General features: G+C 38.8%; 1 protein-coding gene across 1 annotated transcript in view; it reads right to left on the reverse strand.

Annotated features, from left to right (window-relative positions):
- The window catches only part of THSD7B (thrombospondin type 1 domain containing 7B), a 315,944-nt gene that overhangs the window by 207,873 nt on the left and 82,026 nt on the right, over window positions 1–26,045 (reverse strand). The window contains exons 4-5 of the mRNA XM_075284543.1: window positions 7,598–8,408; window positions 5,220–5,465 (exon numbers count right to left, since the gene is read on the reverse strand). Of these exons, the coding sequence (XP_075140644.1) occupies window positions 5,220–5,465; window positions 7,598–8,408 (1,057 nt within the window). The remainder of the gene's footprint in view (window positions 1–5,219; window positions 5,466–7,597; window positions 8,409–26,045) is intronic.

Consider the following 26,045-nt stretch of genomic DNA (forward strand, 5'->3'; position numbering starts at 1 on the left):
CCCCGTGGCGAACTTTTGACATGGGCCCCCCCCCCGATACCAAAGATCTCGACCGAGTCCCTCCTATGCATTCCTGCGCGCTCTATTATGTCCCATAGTGGCCCCTGCACACAGTATTATGTCCCTTAGTGGCCCCTGCACACAGTATTATACCCAATAGTGGCCCCTGCACACAGTATTATACCCAATAGTGACCCCTGCACACAGTATTATGTCCCATAGTGGCCCCTGCACACAGTATTATACCCAATAGTGACCCCTGCACACAGTATTATGTCCCATAGTGGCCCCTGCACACAGTATTATACCCAATAGTGACCCCTGCACACAGTATTATACCCAATAGTGGCCCCTGCACACAGTATTATACCCAATAGTGACCCCTGCACACAGTATTATGTCCCATAGTGGCCCCTGCACACAGTATTATACCCAATAGTGACCCCTGCACACAGTATTATACCCAATAGTGACCCCTGCACACAGTATTATGTCCCATAGTGGCCCCTGCACACAGTATTATACCCAATAGTGACCCCTGCACACAGTATTATACCCAATAGTGACCCCTGCACACAGTATTATGTCCCATAGTGGCCCCTGCACACAGTATTATACCCAATAGTGACCCCTGCACACAGTATTATACCCAATAGTGGCCCCTGCACACAGTATTATGTCCCATAGTGGCCCCTGCACACAGTATTATACCCAATAGTGACCCCTGCACACAGTATTATACCCAATAGTGGCCCCTGCACACAGTATTATGTCCCTTAGAGGCCCCTGCACACAGTATTATACCCAATAGTGGCCCCTGCACACAGTATTATGTCCCTTAGTGGCCCCTACAGGACTAAATACTGTCACCGCTGACCGCTATACCAGGACAAATTGTGGATAAAAAAAATCTGGTCCTGTGCATTACAATTTAGTAACTCCATGTGCCTCATATTAATAGCAGTTAACCCCATCATGTCCCTCACATTAACCCCTGTCTGCCTCACCACACCATAAGAGTTACTGATATGTGAGAGACATGGAGGTAATAATAAAGTATCTTCATTACTATTACCCCCATATGTCTCACATATCAGTAACTCTTATGGTGAGGCAAACAGGGGTTAATTGAGGGACATGATGGGGTTAACTGCTATTAATATGAGGCACATGGAGTTACTAAAACACAAGTAATCCCCCCAAATGCCTGATAGTAATAAGTAACCCCAGTACGTACCTGTGTAGCTTCAGTTTCATTTTCCTGCAGCAGCCTCTTCCTCTTCTCTTCTGTGCTGGATGGCAGGGATAAGCCCCGCCTCCTCCTCTCATTGGTGGGCAGAGGACAGCAGAGAAAGGGAGGGGGGAGAGAGGGGGAGCGTCCTGCAGCGCTGACAGGAGCCAGAGCTGCAGCTCCTGTGTCTCAGCCGTTGCTGCAGCTTCGGGGCCCCCTGTTGGTGGAAAGTATTCCACCAACAGGGGGCCCCGATCATTCCGAAAAGACCTCCGAGCATAATGATAGCAGCGGTAGCAGCTGTCACCGGGCCCCTAATGTCCCGGGCCCTGTGGCAGCTGCTACCGCTGCTATGGTGGTAGTTACGCCACTGGGTGGTAGTTACGCCACTGGTTCCAGTCCTGCCTGTCTGATCCTTGGCTTGTTCCTGATCTTGCACCTGTCTCTTGTTCCAGTCCTGCCTGTCTGATCCTTGGCTTGTTCATGACCTTGGACCTGTCTGTTGTTCCAGTCCTGCCTGTCTGATCCTTGACTTGCTCCTGAACTCGTACCTGTCCAGTCCTGCCTGTGATTTAACCCTTGGCTTGCACCAGACCTCTATACCTTGCCACCTGCCCTGACCATTCTATTTCCTGACCTCTGACATCTCTTGCTCACTAGGCCAGCTGCTACCAAAACCAGGAGGTAGCAAGCTGACAGTCTCTCCTCATTAAAGCCCACAGATTTGGTAGCACATTGGGTCCTCAAACCGCTTATCCCAATATGCAGCCTGAACAGCTGATCAGCTGATCTCTGGTGTTGTTCCCCCACCAAACTGATATTGATGACCTATTCTAAAGGTAAGTCATCTGCATTAAAATCCAGGAAAACCCTTTTAAAAGAAGACTTTTAACAACAAACTCCAACTTTTTGCATCCTTCGCCAGATGCAGCTCCAGTGAACTCAGTTCAGCTGGAATTTCTTCTCTAGCCCTCACCATTTCTGAGCAATCAGTGCTAGTGTCAATTTAAACAGCCAATATGCTAATTACAGTCCCTATTGGCAGATGGGTGGTCCTTGAATGGAGCCAGACAATAGAGATGACTGTAATTGGCACATTGGGTGCCGAAGCTAAGGAATGCTCAGGAATGGTAGGGGCTAGAGAAAAAACTCCAACTGTGCCAGAAACAGTGGAGCAATTCCTATGAAAGATGCAAACAGTTGTAGTTGGAGAATGATCCTTGCTAAAGCCTTACTGCCCAAGAGCAGGCATTAAAATCCCAAGTTCCCTAGACCAACAGGACAGTTGATGATAAGCCCTCCATTACCCAAGACAACCAGTATTGTGGCCATTATCCTCTTCATCACCCTGGACCACCAGGGAAAATAGTATTTACTCATTCACTATCACAAGCCACTAAGGAAGCTGATATTAACCCCTACACTACCCTTGACCACGAGGACAGTTGATGATAAGCTCTCCATTACCCAAGACAACCAGTATTGTGGGCATTATCCTCTTCATCACCCTGGATCACCAGGGAAAATAGTATTTACTCATTCACTATCACAAACCACTAAGGAAGCTGATATTAACCCCTACGCTACCCTTCACCACCAGGACAGTTGATGATAAGCCCTCCATTACCCAAGACAACCAGTATTGTGGCCATTATCCCCTTCATCACCCTGGACCACCAGGGAAAATGGTATTTACTCATTCACTATCACAAGCCACTGAGGAAGCTGATATTAACCCCTACACTACCCTTGTTGATGATAAGCCCTCCATTACCCAAGACAACCAGTATTGTGGCCATTATCCCCTTCATCACCCTGGACCACCAGGGAAAATGGTATTTACTCATTCACCACCACAAGCCACTAAAAAAGCTGATATTAACCCCTACACTACCCTTGACCACCAGGAGAGTCTGGTACATCTTACATGTAATGTCCATTATGTCATTCTGTGTGTGCTTCCTCACCTCCATGGCTCTTGTTTTTGCGGAGGCTGGGGCACTTTCTGAACCCTTTCCCGTCCCCCCACCCATAGGCTTATTATTATACATTATTATTACACATTATCTCCAGTAGATGCAGAACACACATTTCTCGCCTCCCCTCCCGGTGGAGATATGGTATCTCCCATATCTCTAATATTTCTATAAACACAATGAACGCCGATGATTTCTTAAATTACAATTTTTCATTTCTAATCAATAAGCACAATAACTTGTTATCTCTTGTAACTTCTCAATAAATCCGTCCTCCAGGAGGAGAAGTAATGTTTACCATGTTTAATAGAGTGAATAAAACGCATTATTAGGCACTTATAGTACATTAGTCTGCAGAGCCGGGAAGCCATCATATTACTATCTTAGGCGACAGAAGAAAAGAGATTGCGGAAATTAAAATTCTGTTTGCAGACTGTGAAAGTAAGCCTGACAGCCAAAAAGTCTTTTATTTAATGTCTTACAAAAAATTTAATCTATAAAAAAAAAAAAAAAAAAAAAAGTGGAATTCGATTGTTCGGGAAAACAATGGAGTTCAGGACGGGAGTTGGCGACATCCAGCTAAAAGTGACCAATGGTGGAGAAGGAGAACATTGTCCATTGACCCTTTTTACGTTAACCTCTAGCTTTTGATGAATGTTTTTGAATATTTTAAAAATTTTTATCAAAGACCTAGGCAATCCATGAAAGATAAGCGGGCTATAAGATGTCATCGAGGTGGATGGCTGATTTAAGTCACATGGGTGGGGGTCCAATAAACCCACCTAGGGGCTTAGCAATAGGGGGTGCAGTAGTGTTACCAGACCCATGACATATACAATATATTGCACTCTATATATGTACTCTTTGCACTGAGGCCCAGAAGCTTCAAGCTGATACAAAGTGGCCTCTATTATGGGATATAAAAAACTTTTTTGGGTTGTCTTATTTAGAAAACCCAGTTGGGAGTTGAGCTGCAGTAATCAGAAATGGCCACTACACGATGAATGGCGCTGTCTGCTTCTGGCTCTCTCCTCTCTATTGTTCAGGGGCAGGTGAAGACAGGAGATCGGTGGGGATGCCGAGTGTCAGACTGGGGATATGACATCAGTATATAATGCCCAAAAAATACCTTTAAGCTTATCTAGTCTAACGTTGCACTGCAAGGCAATGTTTACTCTGGCCCCAAAGCCTAATAATATACTGACACTTGCCAATTCTGTAGGGGGTTTCTTTGTAACCTCATTTACAATGCAGGAAGGAGAAAGTATCACCACTGAGCCATCTCCTCCCCGTCCCTGCACACTTCTAGAAAACCCTCCCATTGACCTCAATGAGTCGGCTCCGTCTATGGCCACGAGACTGCTGTAAAGCAGATCACTAAATGCTGTCAACAAGGTAGAGGAGAAGCTCAAGCAAGATGGCCGCCCCCACAATCATGTACAGAAAATAGAAATAAAGCCTTGGCATTCCCTGCAGGGTTTGTGCCTGAGTATTATTGGGTTAATCTGGTTGCGGTGTACAGTGCGATGTCAATATCCGTCTCTCCGTGTCTTCTTGGCTGGGGCCCTGTTGATCAATCTTCGCTATGGAGTCTCTTACTGACAGGATTATTGGCTGCGAGTAAACAATCAAATTGATTTGCAATGTTAATAGAGAATAGATCTGTAAGACGGGGACACGAGGCTAATATATAAACTGCCTGCAATGTATATCCATTATCTGCATCCGTATACCCACACACAGCCTGTAATAGGAGCCGCCGTGCTGTGGAAAAGTGTTAGGCGAGAGTGGGAAAAGGCTGCAATGTAAGAATGGTTTCAGGAAAAAAAGGGTTAATAGTTTATTTTATGAAGTCAATGAAGAGAAATGTAAATCCCCATTGTTGTTCCTCTGTATAGTGGAAGAGACCATGACAGGTACCTACCACCTAGTAGTGAAGGGGACCAACCCTACAACCCTCCAAACCAGCTAGAAGAATGGGGTTGATGGGACTTAGATCAGAGAGGACATACCCAAGACATGGCGGCTGACGCCCTCCTGCTTCACATGCCTCCTCCTCCTCCAGGGGCGGGCAGGGTTTCCCTCCTCCAATGGCCATGTGCTTGACGTTCCTCCTCCTGCTCCGCAGTCCAAGAATAGTCCCCTCAGACTGACAGGTCTTAGAACAGACACTCCATTCAGACCATTCCGATAGCTCACAGTCTCTCGGCATCATACACGACTGGTAATGTAGCGGCATGTTGTCCTGGGTGCAGATGCTACGATGAAAAAACACATCAATGCCTCAATGCAGGTTTGTACATAACATTATGACAACCATAATGGAGGAAAAACAAATAACTTACTGTTGCAAATATTTTCTAACCACCAAAGGATAATGTACTTTGAAGTTCAACATAAAATAATTTCTAAATTTTATTTGCAATACCTTACCTGACCACCTGGTGCACTGTCAAGGGAGGAATGCAGAGCACAAAGTGATTCATGCAGCACAAGAAAGAGAAACTCCACCCAGTGGCAAAATAGTGAAGTGACTTAAAATATTCTCCACAAATAAGACTTTATGATATTTTGCTTATGTGTCACAGCCCAGAAAAAGCAAAAAATTAAATTGTATAATGGACTGATAAAACCGTGTCTGGAATATACCTATAAAATGTTACCCAAATAATGCAAAGATTTATACAATATGTTTTCGTTCTAGAAACATAAAGACGCTGAACTCCTGATCCAGACAACACTTGTCACCACTAAGATGGTTGGAGAAAATCTTAAAAACTCTGCAAATATTTGCAAAAATATTTAACTTTTTTGTAATTCAAAAATAAATCTGGTTATTTTCCTGGCAAAATCTCTTAGATTGGAGTTAAAGCCGCGTACAAGTGCTCCAAGCTTTCTATAACTCCTTCATTTGAATCACTTGAGCAATTTTTGAGCCAAAACTATAAGTGGATTCATCAGGAGTTGAAGTATACAGGGCTGATCTGTCCCCTCCTGATGAAGCCACTTCTGGTTTTGGCTCGATATTATTTAAAGGGATCCTATCACTCAGACATGATTTTTTTCTAATTGCCACGTCAGAATAGCCTTAAGAAAGGCTATTCGTCTACTACCTTTTGTCGTCTTCTCCGCGCCGCTGTTCGCCTACAATCCCGGTTCTTGTTGGTATGCTAATGAGCTCTCTTGCAGCACTGGGGGTGGGCCCCAGCGCTCAGACAGCACTGGGGGCGTCACCAATGCTGCGAGAGAACTTTCTCCAGTGCCGCCTCCTCTTCTTTAGCAGCTGCGTCATCTTCAGCCTCGTCTTCCGGTGGTGGCTTGTTACTTTTAAAGCCTCGGGCCTTGGGCAGAGCAGAGCCATTTTCTCATGGCCTGTGGGCATGCGCAGTCTGCTCTGCCCAAGGCCCGAGGCCTTAGAAGTAACAAGCCACTGCCAGAAGAAAAGGCTGAAGATGACGCAGCTGAAGAAGAGGAGGCGGCGCTGGAGAGAGTTCTCTTGCAGCATTGGGGACACCCACAGTGCTGTCTGAGCGCTGGGGCCCACCCCCAGTGCTGCGAGAGAACTGTCTCCAGCGCCTCCTCCTCTTCTTCAGCAGCATCATCTTCAGCCTCTTCTTCCGGCGGTGGCTTGTTACTTCTAAGGCCTCGGGCAACAAGCCACCATCGGAAGAAGAGGCTGAAGATGACGCTGCTACCGAAGAAGAGGAGGAGGTACCAGAGAGAGTTCTCTCGCAGCACTGGGGACGCCCCCAGTGCTGTCTAAGCGCTGGAGCCCGCCTCCAGTGCTGCGAGAGAGCTCATTAGCATAACAACAAGAACCGGGATTGTAGGCGAACGGCGACGCAGAGAAGACGACGAAAGGTAGGAGACGAATAGCCTTTCTTAAGGCTATTCCGACGTGGTACTTAAAAAAAATCATGTCTGAGTGATAGGATCCCTTTAATCTTCACCTGACGTGACATTATATAACATCTTCTGCGTTTCCAGTCCTTCCTATTTCCATGGTGAGTAGTTGCAGGTATGGGTAACCTTTCATCCTTGGTACCTCTAGCACCATTGTTTTTCGAAGACCGGTAAGCATCCCAACAGCTAAGGTCTTACATAAAGGGAATCAGGATCCCAACATATCACCCCAGCCTTGCAGTTAGTTAAGGTTCGGGTCACCTGAATCAAACAGGGTTACCATTGCTCCAAAGTGAGAAGCAGTGACACCATCATTGCTCCAAAGAGTTCTTTTGACAATTCAGGGACATCTCAGCAAAGGAGGAAGCCATTCGTAAGAACTGTTTGATTCGGGTGACCCTAACCTATCTGTGGGGCCAGGCTGATATTATAGCATATCCCTTTAAATATCATACGGTATAAGTACATTGTTAATAATCATTCCTACCTTAGTAGAGCGTTCTTCCCATCGCTCCGAGCACATTGCACCTGCCTTGTCTGATAACCAATTTCCAAATCCCAAGTATCTAATCGTTCATAGGAGCGAGAACCCTCTTGCCTGAACGTACTTCTTTCCCTGGAATCTGACCCAAAATCCAACATAGTCCTTCCACTCAGATTAATTTCCTTCAAATGGGGCAGCCTGCACTCACTCCATGGTCCGACCTTCAGACTGTAAGTATGTTCCTCTTCTCCAAAAGAGCAGAAGCTGAGAAATGGACAAGACCTCCATTCGGTAAGGTTCGGACAGTCTGCTCCACCGTATAAAGCTGGCGAGATGACGGAACGAGTTCTGTGCTGGAGATGGGTTCCGCAGCTTTTACTGCAGGTAGACCATGGTGAGAATTCGGAAACGATACAATCCTGGGGACAAGGTACCAGACAGGCTTGTTCTGTTGGTGGTTGTGGTGAAAAATGTTCACAGATTTCGGAATGTACGATGGACCTGTTGATCTTGTGGAGACAGGTGACCTCTCGATGCTGCGATCCTCGTTGAGCAGTGATACACTCCAAAGTTCTGGTTTTACCTTCGATGTGGGCAAAGGGCACAAGAACGCAAGTGTCCCACTCTGACGGCTCCCAATGAAAGAGGTCGCTGTGAAAGTTACAGATTTTGAAGCAGTTCCTTTGGTTTGCAGGCTCGTCCTGTGGATCACAGTTCTTGATATGAGCCACCCATCCTTCTCCATGTTCACACCAAACTGAGCGACTTTGTAGTCCACCAGGTCCACATTCACCTACACATTGACCCCACGTACCTGGAAATTCAAACAAGTATTATGTCAGTAAGTATTCATTGTAACCATAGTACCGTGCACTATAGAGAGAATGGAACAGAAAATAACCAGGGTTCAGGCTTGACTAAGCTTATTAGATACAAAGGTGTCCTTGGCTAAAATGTATAATGTTGTCTTGTTTACATGTTCTAGTATTACAGTACTTAGTATATTCCTGTGAGTGAGGCGGTATTATAATACTGTATCTTCTTCTACATAATGAAAATTATTATAGTAGTTATATTCTTGTACATAGGAGTAGTATTATAGTAGTTATATTCTTTACATAGGAGCAGTATTATAGTAGTTATAGTCTTGTACATAGGAGGCAGTATTATAGTAGTTATATTCTTGTACATAGGAGCAGTATTATAGTAGTTATATTCTTGTATATAGGAGCAGTATTATAGCAGTTATATTCTTGTACATAGGAGTAGTATTTTAGTAGTTATATTCTTGTACATAGGAGTAGTATTATAGTAGTTATATTCTTGTACATAGGAGCAGTATTATAGTAGTTATATTCTTGTACATAGGAGCAGTATTATAGTAGTTATATTCTTGTACATAGGAGGCAGTATTATAGTAGTTATATTCTTGTACATAGGAGGTAGTATTATAGTAGTTATATTCTTGTACATAGGAGCAGTATTATAGTAGTTATATTCTTGTACATAGGAGTAGTATTATAGTAGTTATATTCTTGTACATAGGAGTAGTATTATAGTAGTTATATTCTTGTACATAAAAGCAGTATTATAGTAGTTATATTCTTGTACATAGGAGTAGTATTATAGTAGTTATATTCTTGTACATAGGAGGTAGTATTATAGTAGTTATATTCTTGTACATAGGAGCAGTATTATAGTAGTTATATTCTTGTACATAGGAGGTAGTATTATAGTAGTTATATTCTTGTACATAGGAGTAGTATTATAGTAGTTATATTCTTGTACATAGGAGTAGTATTATAGTAGTTATATTCTTGTACATAGGAGGTAGTATTATAGTAGTTATATTCTTGTACATAGGAGGTAGTATTATAGTAGTTATATTCTTGTACATAGGAGCAGTATTATAGTAGTTACATTCTTATACATAGGAGCAGTATTATAGTAGTTATATTCTTGTACATAGGAGTAGTATTATAGTAGTTATATTCTTGTACATAGGAGCAGTATTATAGTAGTTATATTCTTGTACATAGGAGTAGTATTATAGTAGTTATATTCTTGTACATAGGAGGTAGTATTATAGTAGTTATATTCTTGTACATAGGAGCAGTATTATAGTAGTTATATTCTTGTACATAGGAGGTAGTATTATAGTAGTTATATTCTTGTACATAGGAGCAGTATTATAGTAGTTATATATAGTAGTTATATTCTTGTACATAGGAGCAGTATTATAGTAGTTATATTCTTGTACATAGGAGCAGTATTATAGTAGTTATATTCTTGTACATAGGGGGCAGTATTATAGTAGTTATATTCTTGTACATAGGAGCAGTATTATAGTAGTTATATTCTTGTACATAGGAGTAGTATTATAGTAGTTATATTCTTGTACATAGGAGTAGTATTATAGTAGTTATATTCTTGTACATAGGAGGTAGTATTATAGTATTTATATTCTTGTACATAGGAGCAGTATTATAGTAGTTATATTCTTGTACATAGGAGCAGTATTATAGTAGTTATATTCTTGTACATAGGGGGCAGTATTATAGTAGTTATATTCTTGTACATAGGAGCAGTATTATAGTAGCTATATTCTTGTACATAGGAGTAGTATTATAGTAGTTATATTCTTGTACATAGGAGTAGTATTATAGTAGTTATATTCTTGTACATAGGAGTAGTATTATAGTAGTTATATTCTTGTACATAGGAGCAGTATTATAGTAGTTATATTCTTGTACATAGGAGGTAGTATTATAGTAGTTATATTCTTGTACATAGGAGGTAGTATTATAGTAGTTATATTCTTGTACATAGGAGGTAGTATTATAGTAGTTATATTCTTGTACATAGGAGGTAGTATTATAGTAGTTATATTCTTGTACATAGGAGTAGTATTATAGTAGTTATATTCTTGTACATAGGAGCAGTATTATAGTAGTTATATTCTTGTATATAAGAGGTAGTATTATAGTAGTTATATTCTTGTACATAGGAATAGTATTATAGTAGTTATATTCTTGTACATAGGAGCAGTATTATAGTAGTTATATTCTTGTACATAGGAGGTTGTATTATAATAGTTATATTCTTATACAGTCCTATGAAAAAGTTTGGGCACCCCTATTAATCTTAATCATTTTTAGTTCTAAATATTTTGGTGTTTATAACAGCCATTTCAGTTTGATATATCTAATAACTGATGGACACAGTAATATTTCAGGATTGAAATGAGGTTTATTGTACTAACAGAAAATGTGCAATATGCATTAAACCAAAATTTGACCGGTGCAAAAGTATGGGCACCTCAACAGAAAAGTGACATTAATATTTAGTAGATCCTCCTTTTGCAAAGATAACAGCCTCTAGTCGCTTCCTGTAGCTTTTAATCAGTTCCTGGATCCTGGATAAAGGTATTTTGGACAAACAATTCAAGTTCAGTTAAGTTAGATGGTCGCCGAGCATGGACAGCCCGCTTCAAATCATCCCACAGATGTTCAATGATATTCAGGTCTGGGGACTGGGATGGCCATTCCAGAACATTGTAATTGTTCCTCTGCATGAATGCCTGAGGATTTGGAGCGGTGTTTTGGATCATTGTCTTGCTGAAATATCCATCCCCGGCGTAACTTCAACTTCGTCACTGATTCTTGAACATTATTCTCAAGAATCTGCTGATACTGAGTGGAATCCATGCGACTCTCAACTTTAACAAGATTCCCGATGCCGGCATTGGCCACACAGCCCCAAAGCATGATGGAACCTCCACCAAATTTTACAGTGGGTAGCATGTGTTTTTCTTGGAATGCTGTTTCTTTTTGGACGCCATGCATAACGCCTTTTTTTATAACCAAACAACTCAATTTTTGTTTCCAAAATGAAGCTGCCTTGTCCAAATGTGCTTTTTCATACCTCAGGCAACTCTATTTGTGGCGTACGTGCAGAAACGGCTTCTTTCTCATCACTCTCCCATACAGCTTCTCCTTGTGCAAAGTGCGCTGTATAGTTGACCGATGCACAGTGACACCATCTGCAGCAAGATGATGCTGCAGCTCTTTGGAGGTGGTCTGTGGATTGTCCTTGACTCTTCTCACCATTCTTCTTCTCTGCCTTTCTGATATTTTTCTTGGCCTGCCACTTCTGGGCTTAACAAGAACTGTCCCTGTGGTCTTCCATTTCCTTACTATGTTCCTCACAGTGGAAACTGACAGGTTAAATCTCTGAGACAACTTTTTGTATCCTTCCCCTGAACAACTATGTTGAACAATCTTTGTTTTCAGATCATTTGAGAGTTGTTTTGAGTAGCCCATGATGCCACTCTTCAGAGGAGATTCAAATAGGAGATCAACTTGCAATTGGCCACCTTAAATACCTTTTCTTATGATTGGATACATCTGGCTATGAAGTTCAAAGCTCACTGAGGTTACAAAACCAATTTTGTGCTTCAGTAAGTCAGTAAAAAGTAGTTAGGGGAATTCAAATCAATAAAATGATAAGGGTGCTCATACTTTTGCACCGGTCAAATTTTGGTTTAATGCATATTGCACATTTTCTGTTAGTACAATAAACCTCATTTCAATCCTGAAATATTACTGTGTCCATCAGTTATTAGATATATCAAACTGAAATGACTGTTGCAAACACCAAAATATTTAGAACAAAAAATGATTAAGATTAATAGGGGTGCCCAAACTTTTTCATAGGACTGTATATAGGAGTAGTATTATAGTAGTTATATTCTTGTACATAGGAGTAGTATTATAGTAGTTATATTCTTGTACATAGGAGTAGTATTATAGTAGTTATATTCTTGTACATAGGAGTAGTATTATAGTAGTTATATTCTTGTACATAGGAGCAGTATTATAGTAGTTATATTCTTGTATATAAGAGGTAGTATTATAGTAGTTATATTCTTGTACATAGGAGTAGTATTATAGTAGTTATATTCTTGTACATAGGAGCAGTATTATAGTAGTTATATTCTTGTACATAGGTGGCAGTATTATAGTAGTTATATTCTTGTATATAAGAGGTAGTATTATAGTAGTTATATTCTTGTACATAGGAGCAGTATTATAGTAGTTATATTCTTGTACATAGGAGTAGTATTATAGTAGTTATTTTCTTGTACATAGGAGCAGTATTATAGTAGTTATATTCTTGTACATAGGAGCAGTATTATAGTAGTTATATTCTTGTACATAGGAGTAGTATTATAGTAGTTATACTCTTGTACATAGGAGTAGTATTATAGTAGTTATATTCTTGTACATAGGAGTAGTATTATAGTAGTTATATTCTTGTACATAGCAGCAGTATTATAGTAGTTATATTCTTGTACATAGGAGTAGTATTATAGTAGTTATATTCTTGTACATAGGAGGTAGTATTATAGTAGTTATATTCTTGTACATAGGAGTAGTATTATAGTAGTTATATTCTTGTACATAGGAGCAGTATTATAGTAGTTATATTCTTGTACATAGGAGCAGTATTATAGTAGTTATATTCTTGTACATAGGAGCAGTATTATAGTAGTTATCTGCTCTTCTCTAGGGAGTAGTATTATAGTGATAATATTTATGTCTCTATGGGTAGAACAATATATAGTTCAGTAATAGACAGTACATCTGGTTTTATTAATTGTCAACCTGAATGATGAAATGCGGTAAGCACTTTTGTCAGACAAATTCGTGTTCGGAGCAGATGTTACTTCTGTTCCCCTCTCCTCTGTACAAGTCATACATTACTCAGCAGGGTATAGGAATGTGTTTTATTCTCCTCCATTAAATGTAAATGTTTTACTGCCACCGCTGATATAAATATCTATAGGAACGTGAGTTGTGCTTTATGTAAGTTTATAGCCTGCACTGCAGTAACAACTCTGACAAACACACAGATACATACTCCTGTGTATGTAAATGGAGGACATAGAAGGATAACTGTCTCATCATAGAACACCACGTGGTGAATAATTCCAAATGTTAATTGTCAGCGACCTGCCATTGTTTGCTGCTGGGAGTTTTATTCTGTCGTCTCTGAGGGTTTTCTTTATTCTGCTCAGCCATTTGTCATATTTCTATATTTCAGCTCTTTTCAAGGTTACAGTTTGTAAAAAGATAAAAAACAGGGCAGAAAACCATGAGAATACATACATATTATATAAAGTGATAGAGAATCTGGAAAACCAGGTGCACTCCAAACAATGTATCGAGACCTCTAGATAATACATTGAGTTCACTTGTATTCCGGGTAATTTGGGGGACATCCAACATTGCGCTCTTACGGGTACCGCCCTGATCTCCAATAGTCCATCAAATCTACCTTATCATATATCAATATGGAGATAGGGAATATTACTGTATAACTAGTCAGATTGCCATGATGGAGTTTGGGAAAGCTGGGTGACCATCCACATGAAAACGTTAGTTGTTGGCCTCCATAACAAGTGGAGATGGATGAAGAGTTGTTGAGTTGGTCCAGTCAAAAAATTTGTTTCGGCTCAAATAAGTTTGTCTCAAACTGGAAGTAGAACTATTATAGTCTGGGGTCTCTTCAGATACAATAACTGGGGGGTCCAGGGAAGATGCCGCAACATATGCAGTTACACTCTTCTTCACTCACCTCTCCTGGGCATCCTCATGGTGTCCAGTCTCCATCAGGGTCCTCTTCTGTCCTCCTGGGTGACGTCAGAATTTAAAGTAAGCATCATGATCTTGGCGCGCCCCATGTGTCCACTGTGGACAAATATGAGAGCTCTGTAGTGATCCCGAGGCCAGAAGAGGACCCCGAGGAAGCGCCAGATGCTGCAATGATGCCCAGGAGAGGTGGGGTAAAGTGAGTGTTTGTTATGTTTTCGCAGCCCCCCTGGTCCTCCACTTATTATATTCAGGAGTCTGAAGAGTCCCCCACGGTATACAGATTTGTGGGTCTCGATTATTCCAAACCAATTCACACATTTCTAGTAACAAGCAAAGTTAGACTCCCGTTTTCTTCATGATTTGTAAAGCTGTCTAATCCGCCCAGAGTAAACCATTTGGAGTCTAAATAATACCGCCATACATTGCCTAAAGTATAACATATTCTGTCCACATGATACTGCCTATATCATACAAATACAGCAAAGTTTAACTTAGCAAAAGCAGAGGAGAGCAGGTGAGGACCCACATCCATTGTTTTCAGTAGCCCTACAGGAATCTCTTGGACAGCCATAGGTTTAATGAGTAGTGGTGATCCCAATGGTGGGGCTCCAGGTCATCAGATCTTTATTACCTATTTGATGAATAGATAACGAGCCATTATATTGCAACCCCTTTAAGAAGCTAAGAACTTCTCTATGGACCTGTCCAATACTCTACATTATAAAATTTCCTTCCCATGAACCTCGATGACTACAACATAGAGAAGAGTTAACAGATTTTGCAGCCCTTCTGTTGCCATAAAGCTCGGCCTCATAGCCTGTACCCAGCCGGACTCATTACACTCGGCTCCGGCTCCATGATTACTATTTTTTCTTGGAAACTCGATCTGTTCCTCATACATTTCTTCTCTGCAACTTTTTCTATTAAATCCTAATAAGCCCATCTGCTCCTGGCTGTTATAGCGCCGTATCCATCTGCTTAAGAGCACTGTTTTCCTAACACTGAGTGCCGTGTGTAATAAATGTTAGTTAAAAATACTGTCTGGATACATAGTACATACGGAAAAGTTCACCGCTGCTGGCGCGGAAGAGCGATCCGTCAATGTATGACGTAAAGATCAAGAGCCGGAGAGGTTATTTGCTATCAGACTGTGATATTATACATTGTAGCGAGTCGCAGAGTCTGTGATGAGATTTACTAAGAATGTAACAAAAAAAAGAGGAAACTGTTGCTCATAGCAACCAATTAGGTGAGTTTCTGGAGAACTGGATCCTGATTGGTTAATTTGGGAAGCTGATCTATAACGCATTGGGCATGAACCTATTGTGTCGCCAAAGTGGTTTGGTTTACAGCTACTCCAGAGCGATCTCCTGGCCTTCACTCGTAAACCCCACATACGGGAATATGGTCTTTTCTGCATAGAACCAGTTCTAGGAGTAGTGTTATTCAGTTATGGATGACCTGGAGGGTGAAGAGATATTGGTGTAGGATATTCTTCTGTAGTCGTACAAGTGGCAGAGGTCAGGGCAGGAAGAATAGGTTCAGATACAGGTAAACAGGCAGAGGTCAAGGCAGGAAGAGTAGGTTCAGATATAGGTAAGCAGGCAGAGGTCAGGACAGAAAGAATAGGTTCAGATATAGGTAAGCAGGCAGAGGTCAGGACAGAAAGAATAGGTTCAGATATAGGTAAGCAGGCAGAGGTCAGGACAGAAAGAATAGGTTCAGATATAGGTAAGCAGGCAGAGGTCAGGACAGAAAGAATAGGTTCAGATATAGGTAAGCAGGCAGAGGTCAGGACAGAAAGAATAGGTTCAGATATAGGTAAGCAGGCAGAGGTCAGGACAGAAAGAATAGGTTCAGATATAGGTAAGCAGGCAGAGGTCAGGACAGAAAGAATAGGTTCAGATATAGGTAAGCAGGCAGAGGTCAGGACAGAAAGAATAGGTTCAGATATAGGTAAGCAGGCAGAGGTCAGGACAGAAAGAATAGGTTCAGATATAGGTAAGCAGGCAGAGGTCAGGACAGGAAGAATAGGTTCAGATATAGGTAAGCAGGCAGAGGTCAGGACAGAAAGAATAGGTTCAGATATAGGTAAGCAGGCAGAGGTCAGGACAGAAAGAATAGGTTCAGATACAGGTAAACAGGCAGAGGTCAGGACAGAAAGAATAGGTTCAGATACAGGTAAACAGGCAGAGGTCAGGACAGAAAGAATAGGTTCAGATACAGGTAAACAGGCAGAGGTCAGGACAGGAAGAATAGGTTCAGATATAGGTAAGCAGGCAGAGGTCAGGGCAGGAAGAGTAGGTTCAGATACAGGTAAACAGGCAGAGGTCAGGACAGAAAGAATAGGTTCAGATACAGATAAACAGGCAGAGGTCAGGACAAGAAGAGTAGGTTCAGATACAGGTAAACAAGCAGAGGTTAGGGCAGGAAGAATAGGTTCAGATACAGATAAACAGGCAGAGGTCAGGACAAGAAGAGTAGGTTCAGATACAGGTAAACAAGCAGAGGTTAGGGCAGGAAGAATAGGTTCAGATACAGTTAAACAGGCAGAGGTCAGGGCAGGAAGAATAGGTTCAGATACAAGTAAACAGGCAGAGGTCAGGACAGGAAGAGTAGGTTCAGATACAGGTAAACAAGCAGAGGTTAGGGCATGAAGAATAGGTTCAGATACAAGTAAACAGGTAAAGTTCAGGACAGGAAGAATAAGTTCAGGTACAGGTAAAAACCAGCAGAGGTCAGGAGAGGAATAATAGTTTCAGATACAGATAAACAGGCAGAGGTCAGGGCAGGAAGAATAAGGTCAGGTACAAGTAAACAGGCAGAGTCAGGGCAGGAAGAATAAGAATAGGTTCAGATACAGGTAAACAGGTAGAAATCAGAAAATAAGCAGACAAACTAACTAGTCAAAAACATCTTCAGGGAAACTCAAGATACCTTATTTCTCTGACAACTTCCATTGAGGGAGGGTGCTTTAAATAAACTGGGACTACAATGGACTGGCCAGATACAGATTAGCCATAGGTTGTGCACATACTTCCTGGCTGCCTTATGCATCATACAAGATGGAGGAAAGGCATGGTGTAGCACTGTTTCTGGGAGAAAGTAGACTTGTTTTCTTATCCTGATACCACTTTAAGAACTTCAATTTCAACTACTGAAGAATATTCAGACACCCTAAGTGAGGGACATCATTCTTCTGAGGAAGTCCTGAATAAATTGATTCTGTCTGGGATATAGAGGTGATAGGTGCTCGGGGTGCCAGTGACCATCCAAGACTATGCCAGGCTATTTAGAAACAGGACTAGGATAGCAAAGTCTGACATAGTTTGTGCACTGGGCGTTGGACGCCAGGGGGCGCCCACAAAGCCCAATGTCTTGGTCTGAATAGGTCTAGGGCAGTATTGCAAACTGAATTTTGGATGAGTTTCTGCCCTGAAGACCGCACAGACTCAGAACGCTGACTGTTTAGCTTCAAAGTTTCAAAAACTTAGGCTGCAAAATAAATCATCAAAAATCAAAATTGCATCAGATTTTTGCATCTGGTTTCTGTATTTTCTTATATTTTTGCTGTCACCAAAGATCCCTGTTTTTATCAGGCTTCTTTATTTTTTAGAAGATTTGCAAGAGAAAAAATGGTCGTAATTATAATTATTTTAGACAGGCTGTCCTAGATCCTGGATCGGAACGTGTGAGCGCTCGACATGCACTGAACAGACCGGGTAAATAACATTTTGTGTTAGACGAGTGCAAAATAGTCCGTACCACATCACCTAGATCCACCGGGTTTAAGGAAATCCTACAGATGTCTGGAACTGCAGACATCAAAGAGCAGAGATTTTCTGATATGATGCTCCAAATCCTCTCCTTCCCTTTAATAATATGTTAAATGCTAAAATTCTGCCTGCTTTTAGTCGCCACTAGGTGGAGCCGAGCAGCTAAAAGAGGTCCTTTCACCACCTCCACCAATTCTGGTGCTCAAACTGATATCATATACTATAAAATGGCACAACATGCAATTTTGGACCCCAAAACAGTTAGTTAAATTCACTTTTACAACCTTCATTTTAATGATTTTGATGTAACTTGTGTAATGACTAAACTAGCCTGTGGGGACGCTGTAGGGAAATTTAATTTCTTAATGTTGGATATCTTAATAGACTGCAGTAAAACGATAGGATTTCCATAGACTCCCATAGTAATAGTTTCCATTTCTGAATCTGAGCATGGTGCATGTAATGTCGGCATTGCCAAAAAGGGAAAGGCGTCCAAGGGGCAGGTCTGTGTTTTAGTGGAATTACTTTTTAAATTATATTTTGACGATCAATTTCTCACTTATCAAATGCCAGTAGATGTCTCTGGGAGAAAGCTATGCCGCCAAATGATGTCTGTGTCAGCACTTCAACGGTTACTGTCCAATTGACTTAGTGGTGCCTCATGGGTAACAATGTGCTCAGCTGGTAATACCTGGCAGCTTCACAATGAACAGATGGGAAGCCAAGTGGACGATGTAAGTGACTCGAGATGAAATCAACACAAAGCAGAGAAACTGCGGCAATTCTTCTACAGAGTCTGGAAAATCCTGTGTCACATTATAGCTATAAAGTATATAAAAGAGAGGATATAATAACGTAAGAAAACTTCTCAGGATATCACAGTATTATATTATTACCTAGATGATATACCTTCATACTGTAATATATATCATATTCTTATTATAGTAGTTAAATTCTTGTACATAGGAGGTAGTATTATAGTAGTTATATTCTTGTACATAGGAGGAGTATTATAGTAGTTATATTCTTGTACATAGGAGTAGTATTATAGTAGTTATATTCTTCTACATAGGAGCAGTATTATAGTAGTTATATTCTTGTACATAGGAGTAGTATTATAGTAGTTATATTCTTGTACATAGGAGTAGTATTATAGTAGTTATATTCTTGTACATAGGAGCAGTATTATAGTAGTTATATTCTTGTATATAGGAGGTAGTATTATATCAGTTATATTCTTGTACATAGGAGCAGTATTATAGTAGTTATATTCTTGTACATAGGAGTAATATTATAGTAGTTATATTCTTGTACATAGGAGATAGTATTATAGTAGTTATATTCTTGTACATAGGGAGTAGTATTATAGTAGTTATATTCTTGTACACAGGAGCATTATTATAGTAGTTATATTCTTGTACATAGGAGTAGTATTATAGTAGTTATATTCTTGTACATAGGAGCAGTATTATAGTAGTTATATTCTTGTACATAGGAGTAGTATTATAGTAGTTATATTCTTGTACATAGGAGCAGTATTATAGTAGTTATATTCTTGTACATAGGAGTAGTATTATAGTAGTTATATTCTTGTACATAGGAGTAGTATTATAGTAGTTATATTCTTGTACATAGGAGTAGTATTATAGTAGTTATATTCTTGTACATAGGAGTAGTATTATAGTAGTTATATTCTTGTACATAGGAGTAGTATTATAGTAGTTATATTCTTGTACACAGGAGCAGTATTATAGTTGTTATATTCTTGTACATAGGAGATAGTATTATAGTAGTTATATTCTTGTACATAGGAGTAGTATTATAGTAGTTATATTCTTGTACATAGGAGGTAGTATTATAGTAGTTATATTCTTGTACATAGGAGTAGTATTATAGTAGTTATATTCTTGTACATAGGAGTAGTATTATAGTAGTTATATTCTTGTACATAGGAGGTAGTATTATAGTAATTATATTCTTGTACATAGGAGGTAGTATTATAGTAGTTATATTATTGTACATAGGAGTAGTATTATAGTAGTTATATTCTTGTACATAGGAGTAGTATTATAGTAGTTATATTCTTGTACATAGATGGCAGTATTATATTAAATATATTTGTATACATAATGCAGTATTCTTATAGTTATTATCTTGAAGAGTGAGATGTGACAACATTAGTGCCATGCTATAGACTACTAGATGAGGGATACCACAGATAGATGACGGGTTTGGCTTCTTTGTGTGACTTCTCCCTTGCATTTCTTTTGATGCATTGCCTCCAATGTAAGGAATGAGTTTATTTACAATGTAAAGCAGCCCGATCAATGATTTCAGTATTAGATGGGAGGCAATTGTGGATCTAAACTTTCTTTCCTTTTAAATGAAACGAAAATTGATTTTTTTTTATCCTTTTGAATCATGGCCTCGGAGCAATTGCTTTTTAGTCAGAGGTTCTCACATTTAATTTGGATGTATGCGGAGGGGAGAGCTCTTATAAATCAGCCCTGGAGAGCTCTTTAGCAGAGTGAAGTGCAATTGCCGCACTATAGATAACTATGGAGTAGGGCCCAGTATATCCGTCTTTGTACAAGTCTGCAGATCGGGCCCTCCCCAGCTGCGGGATCACAGCAGCAAAGCACAACTTACTGCAAGAGCCATTTTAGACTTTCTGAACATTATATTCATCCACTTGACGTTTCCTTCTAAAATCCACAGAAAATACAAGTAAAAATAATTCTTTAACCCTTTTGACATGTAGAAAGTTCTTTGTCAGGTGTTTTTGGGAAATGCTTCTTAACAACTAATATGGCCGCCATGACGCCCCCTACTGTCCTTCTCTGGTAACCCCAAGTCCCCCTAGGAGACTGTAATCTGTGATCTTCTGGTCGCTTTAATAATGCATTTCACTATCTATGTAGGGCAATACAATAAAATGCCTGTCAATTTCTAACATATATTCTATTAGGCCATGCCAATGTCTCCAGAGAGCCCCCTGCCTCCAAATCCTCTTACATTATTGATTGCAGCCTCTAAGGGGTTAAGCGCAGGAGATCGGTGGGTTGCCGACCCAGGACATTAGGAGCAGGTGTCACGCACAGCCAGGGACCCACACCTGAGCAAATGGGAGACGTCACATTATATACAATGACAAGCAAAAGGGTAACAATGTTTAGAATTTGTGACTTTCAGGCTCCAGATCTCACCAACTACTACAGCTTGGAATGTGAACCTTGGTTCACATCTGTATTTGGTAATCCATTCAGGGAATCAGCACGGGGAATGGACTATCGAACACACTGGCAAGCGCTGTGCAGTAAAAGCACACAGACCCCATAGACTATAATGTGGTCTGTGTGCTTGCCGCGCGTTGCCTGCACGAATCACGTGGACAGGAAAGTAGATGGTGAACTACTTTCCTGTCCGCATGTTCCCTTCAGAGAACTGGCAGCAAGCACACGGACCCCATTATAGTCTATGGGGTCCATGTGCTTTCAGTGCACAGCGCTTGTAAATGCGTTCGGGTAGTCCCCATGCAAACTGCTCGAACAGAATACTAACGCAGACGTGAACGAGGCCTGAGACTCCCATCATTTTACAGACAATCCTCTTGGCTATCTCATACATAAATGTAACTTGTAACTACTTAGTATGTGATCAGTTCTGCAGATTCTTGTCATGTGACTGCATTGTTACTGTTTCTTCTCGTATAATACAAATTACATTCTGTTCTGACATTCCCTATCACTCAGGATTCAGACAGTGGTGAATGCCAAAGGTGGATTTACCAAGTACTAATAAAAATTTTGATTTTTAGGAGCAAAACAGTAACAATGCAGTTACATGACGAGAATCTGCAGAACGGATTAGAAGCTACATAGTTGCAAGTTACATTTCTGTATGAGATGGCCAAGAGGATGGTCTATAAAATATAAACGGGATTTAGTGGTTGGTGAGATCTGTAGCCTGAAAGTCACAAGGTCTAAACATTGTTACCCTTTTGCCCATCAATGTATTTTTTAAATCAAGTTTTATGTTCAAATATTTTGAAAGAATATTACAATGTTTCATCTTTAAAAATTCCTAAAAATCTTGCAGTTCTGACTATGATGACTACAAGAAAAAATACAATGACAATTCCTGTTACTTTGCAGCAGTCCCCTCACTTACAGCACACTGATGATCACAGCGACCATGTGTGTGCAGATAAGATACAGTCTACCAGTCATAATAGGGGATGTTACATCTTGTCTACTCCCTTCTCTGCACAGGTCAATAGGGCCTGCTCTATGGCCAATGGTCCATCTCCAGCGAACATGAAGTCACAAACCAATTTTAGGCGTTGTGGCAAGAGTTGGAATTGCAAGATTTATATGATAACATGTAAAAAGTCATTAAAAATATGTTGAATATAAAGAACGAATTAAACAATAGATCATTTCCTAGTGACACTTTCCCTTTAAGTTGCAGGAGGGCCATCTTAAAGGGTCTATTTCTCCGAGGTTACAGGATACGTCTCCGCAGTTTCATTTGCATTATACTCCATTATCATAGAAAAGGCAAAAAAACGTGATGAATTTAGGAACAGCATGAAATGTGAGAATTTTTACTGCTCTATTAAAATGTTAATTCCCAGCGACAGGAGCTCTTTAGAAATACAAAGTATTGTTTTGGTTTACTGGTCCCAGGAGCTTACAGTTTACAAGGCGATGGTTACACTGAATCTATTCGGTTCGCCTTTCCCATTACACTGACAAAGAAGACTGTACAGTAACTCCCAGCAGAGATGTGATCATCACCGAAAAAAACTAAAATCCCAAATAATGCTCAGAAACTGAAGCTCGGCCCACATGAAAAGATTCTCAAACATGTTCTCCCGTTCCTCTGGGTTTATATATTATGTAGGAAAAAAAATGATTATATTTCAAGATTTCTTCAAAGACTGAAGGACTGAATAGCAATAAATGACTTTTTGTGTCTCTGAAGTGATGTGTGGCTGATGGTGAATTGCCAGAAATCCTCAAACTCCATGAAATAAGAAAAAAGTTACAAAGAATATGAAAGTACAGTAAAAAATCCAGGGGCAAAGTCTATGGAATAAGAAGTGAAAAGATTTCTTTCTGGTTCAATATAAGAAAAGCAAAGGGAGATACCAGTATGAATATAACAATATAACTACTATAATACTGCCCCCCTGTAGTATATATCACTACTATAATACCACACCTTATAATACTGTTACTACGTACAAGAATATAACTAATATAATACTACTCCTATGTACAAGAATATAACTACTATAATACTGCTCCTATGTACAAGAATATAACTACTATAATACTACTCCTATGTACAAGAATATAACTACTATAATACTGCTCCTATGTACAAGAATATAACTACTATAATACTGCTCTTATGTACAAGAATATAACTACTATAATACTGCTCCTATGTACAAGAATATAACTACTATAATACTGCTCCTATGTACAAGAATATAACTACTATAATACTACTCCTATGTACAAGAATATAACTACTATAATACTACTCCTATGTACAAGAATATAACTACTATAATACTACTCCTATATACAAGAATATAACTACTATAATACTACTCCTATGTACAAGAATATAACTACTATAATACTGCTCCTATGTACAAGAATATAACTACTATAATACTGCTCCTATGTACAAGAATATAACTACTATAATACTACTCCTATGTACAAGAATATAATTACTATAATACTACCTCCTATGTACAAGAATATAACTACTATAATACTACTCCTATGTACAAGAATATAACTACTATAATACTACTCCTATGTACAAGAATATAACTACTATAATACTACTCCTATGTACAAGAATATAACTACTATAATACTGCTCCTATGTACAAGAATATAACTACTATAATACTACTCCTATGTACAAGAATATAACTACTATAATACTGCCCCTATGTACAAGAATAGAACTACTATAATACTACTCCTATGTACAAGAATATAACTACTATAATACTACTATGTACAAGAATATAACTACTATAATACTACCTCCTATGTACAAGAATATAACTACTATAATACTGCACCTATGTACAAGAATATAACTACTATAATACTACTCCTATGTACAAGAATATAACTACTATAATACTACCTCCTATGTACAAGAATATAACTACTATAATACTACTCCTATGTACAGGAATATAACTACTATAATACTACTCCTATGTACAAGAATATAACTACTATAATACTACCTCCTATGTACAAGAATATAACTACTATAATACTACCTCCTATGTACAAGAATATAACTACTATAATACTGCCCCTATGTACAAGAATAGAACTACTATAATACTACTCCTATGTACAAAAATATAACTACTATAATACTACTCCTATGTACAAGAATATAACTACTATAATACTGCCCCCTATGTACAAGAATATAACTACTATAATACTACTCCTATGTACAAGAATATAACTACTATAATACTACTCCTATGTACAAGAATATAACTACTATAACACTGCCCCCTATGTACAAGAATATAACTACTATAATACTGCTCCTATGTACAAGAATATAACTACTATAATACTACTCCTATATACAGGAATATAACTACTATAATACTGCTCCCATGTACAAGAATATAACTACTATAATACTGCCCCCTATGTACAAGAATATAACTACTATAATACTACTCCTATGTACAAGAATATAACTACTATAATACTGCTCCTATGTACAAGAATATAACTACTATAATACTGCTCCTATGTACAAGAATATAACTACTATAATACTGCCCCCTATGTACAAGAATATAACTACTATAATACTGCTCCTATGTACAAGAATATAACTACTATAATACTACTCCTATGTACAGGAATATAACTACTATAATACTACTCCTATGTACAAGAATATAACTACTATAATACTACTCCTATGTACAAGAATATAACTACTATAATACTACTCCTATGTACAAGAATATAACTACTATAATACTACTCCTATATACAAGAATATAACTACTATAATACTACTCCTATGTACAAGAATATAACTACTATAATACTGCTCCTATGTACAAGAATATAACTACTATAATACTGCTCCTATGTACAAGAATATAACTACTATAATACTACTCCTATATACAAGAATATAACTACTATAATACTACTCCTATGTACAAGAATATAACTACTATAATACTGCTCCTATGTACAAGAATGTAACTACTATAATACTGCTCCTATGTACAAGAATATAACTACTATAATACTACACCTATGTACAAGAATATAACTACTATAATACTACTCCTATATACAAGAATATAACTACTATAATACTACTCCTATGTACAAGAATATAACTACTATAATACTACTCCTATGTACAAGAATATAACTACTATAATACTACTCCTATGTACAAGAATATAACTACTATAATACTACTCCTATGTACAAGAATATAACTACTATAATACTACTCCTATGTACAAGAATATAACTACTATAATACTACTCCTATGTACAAGAATATAACTACTATAATACTACTCCTATGTACAAGAATATAACTACTATAATACTACCTCCTATGTACAAGAATATAACTACTATAATACTACTCCTATGTACAAGAATATAACTACTATAATACTGCTCCTATGTACAAGAATATAACTACTATAATACTGCTCCTATGTACAAGAATATAACTACTATAATACTACTCCTATGTACAAGAATATAACTACTATAATACTACTCCTATGTACAAGAATATAACTACTATAATACTACTCCTATGTACAAGAATATAACTACTATAATACTACTCCTATGTACAAGAATATAACTACTATAATACTACTCCTATGTACAAGAATATAACTACTATAATACTACTCCTATGTACAAGAATATAACTACTATAATACTACTCCTATGT

This window comes from Leptodactylus fuscus, chromosome 8 (genome assembly GCF_031893055.1).
Source record: "Leptodactylus fuscus isolate aLepFus1 chromosome 8, aLepFus1.hap2, whole genome shotgun sequence".
NCBI lineage: Eukaryota > Metazoa > Chordata > Amphibia > Anura > Leptodactylidae > Leptodactylus > Leptodactylus fuscus.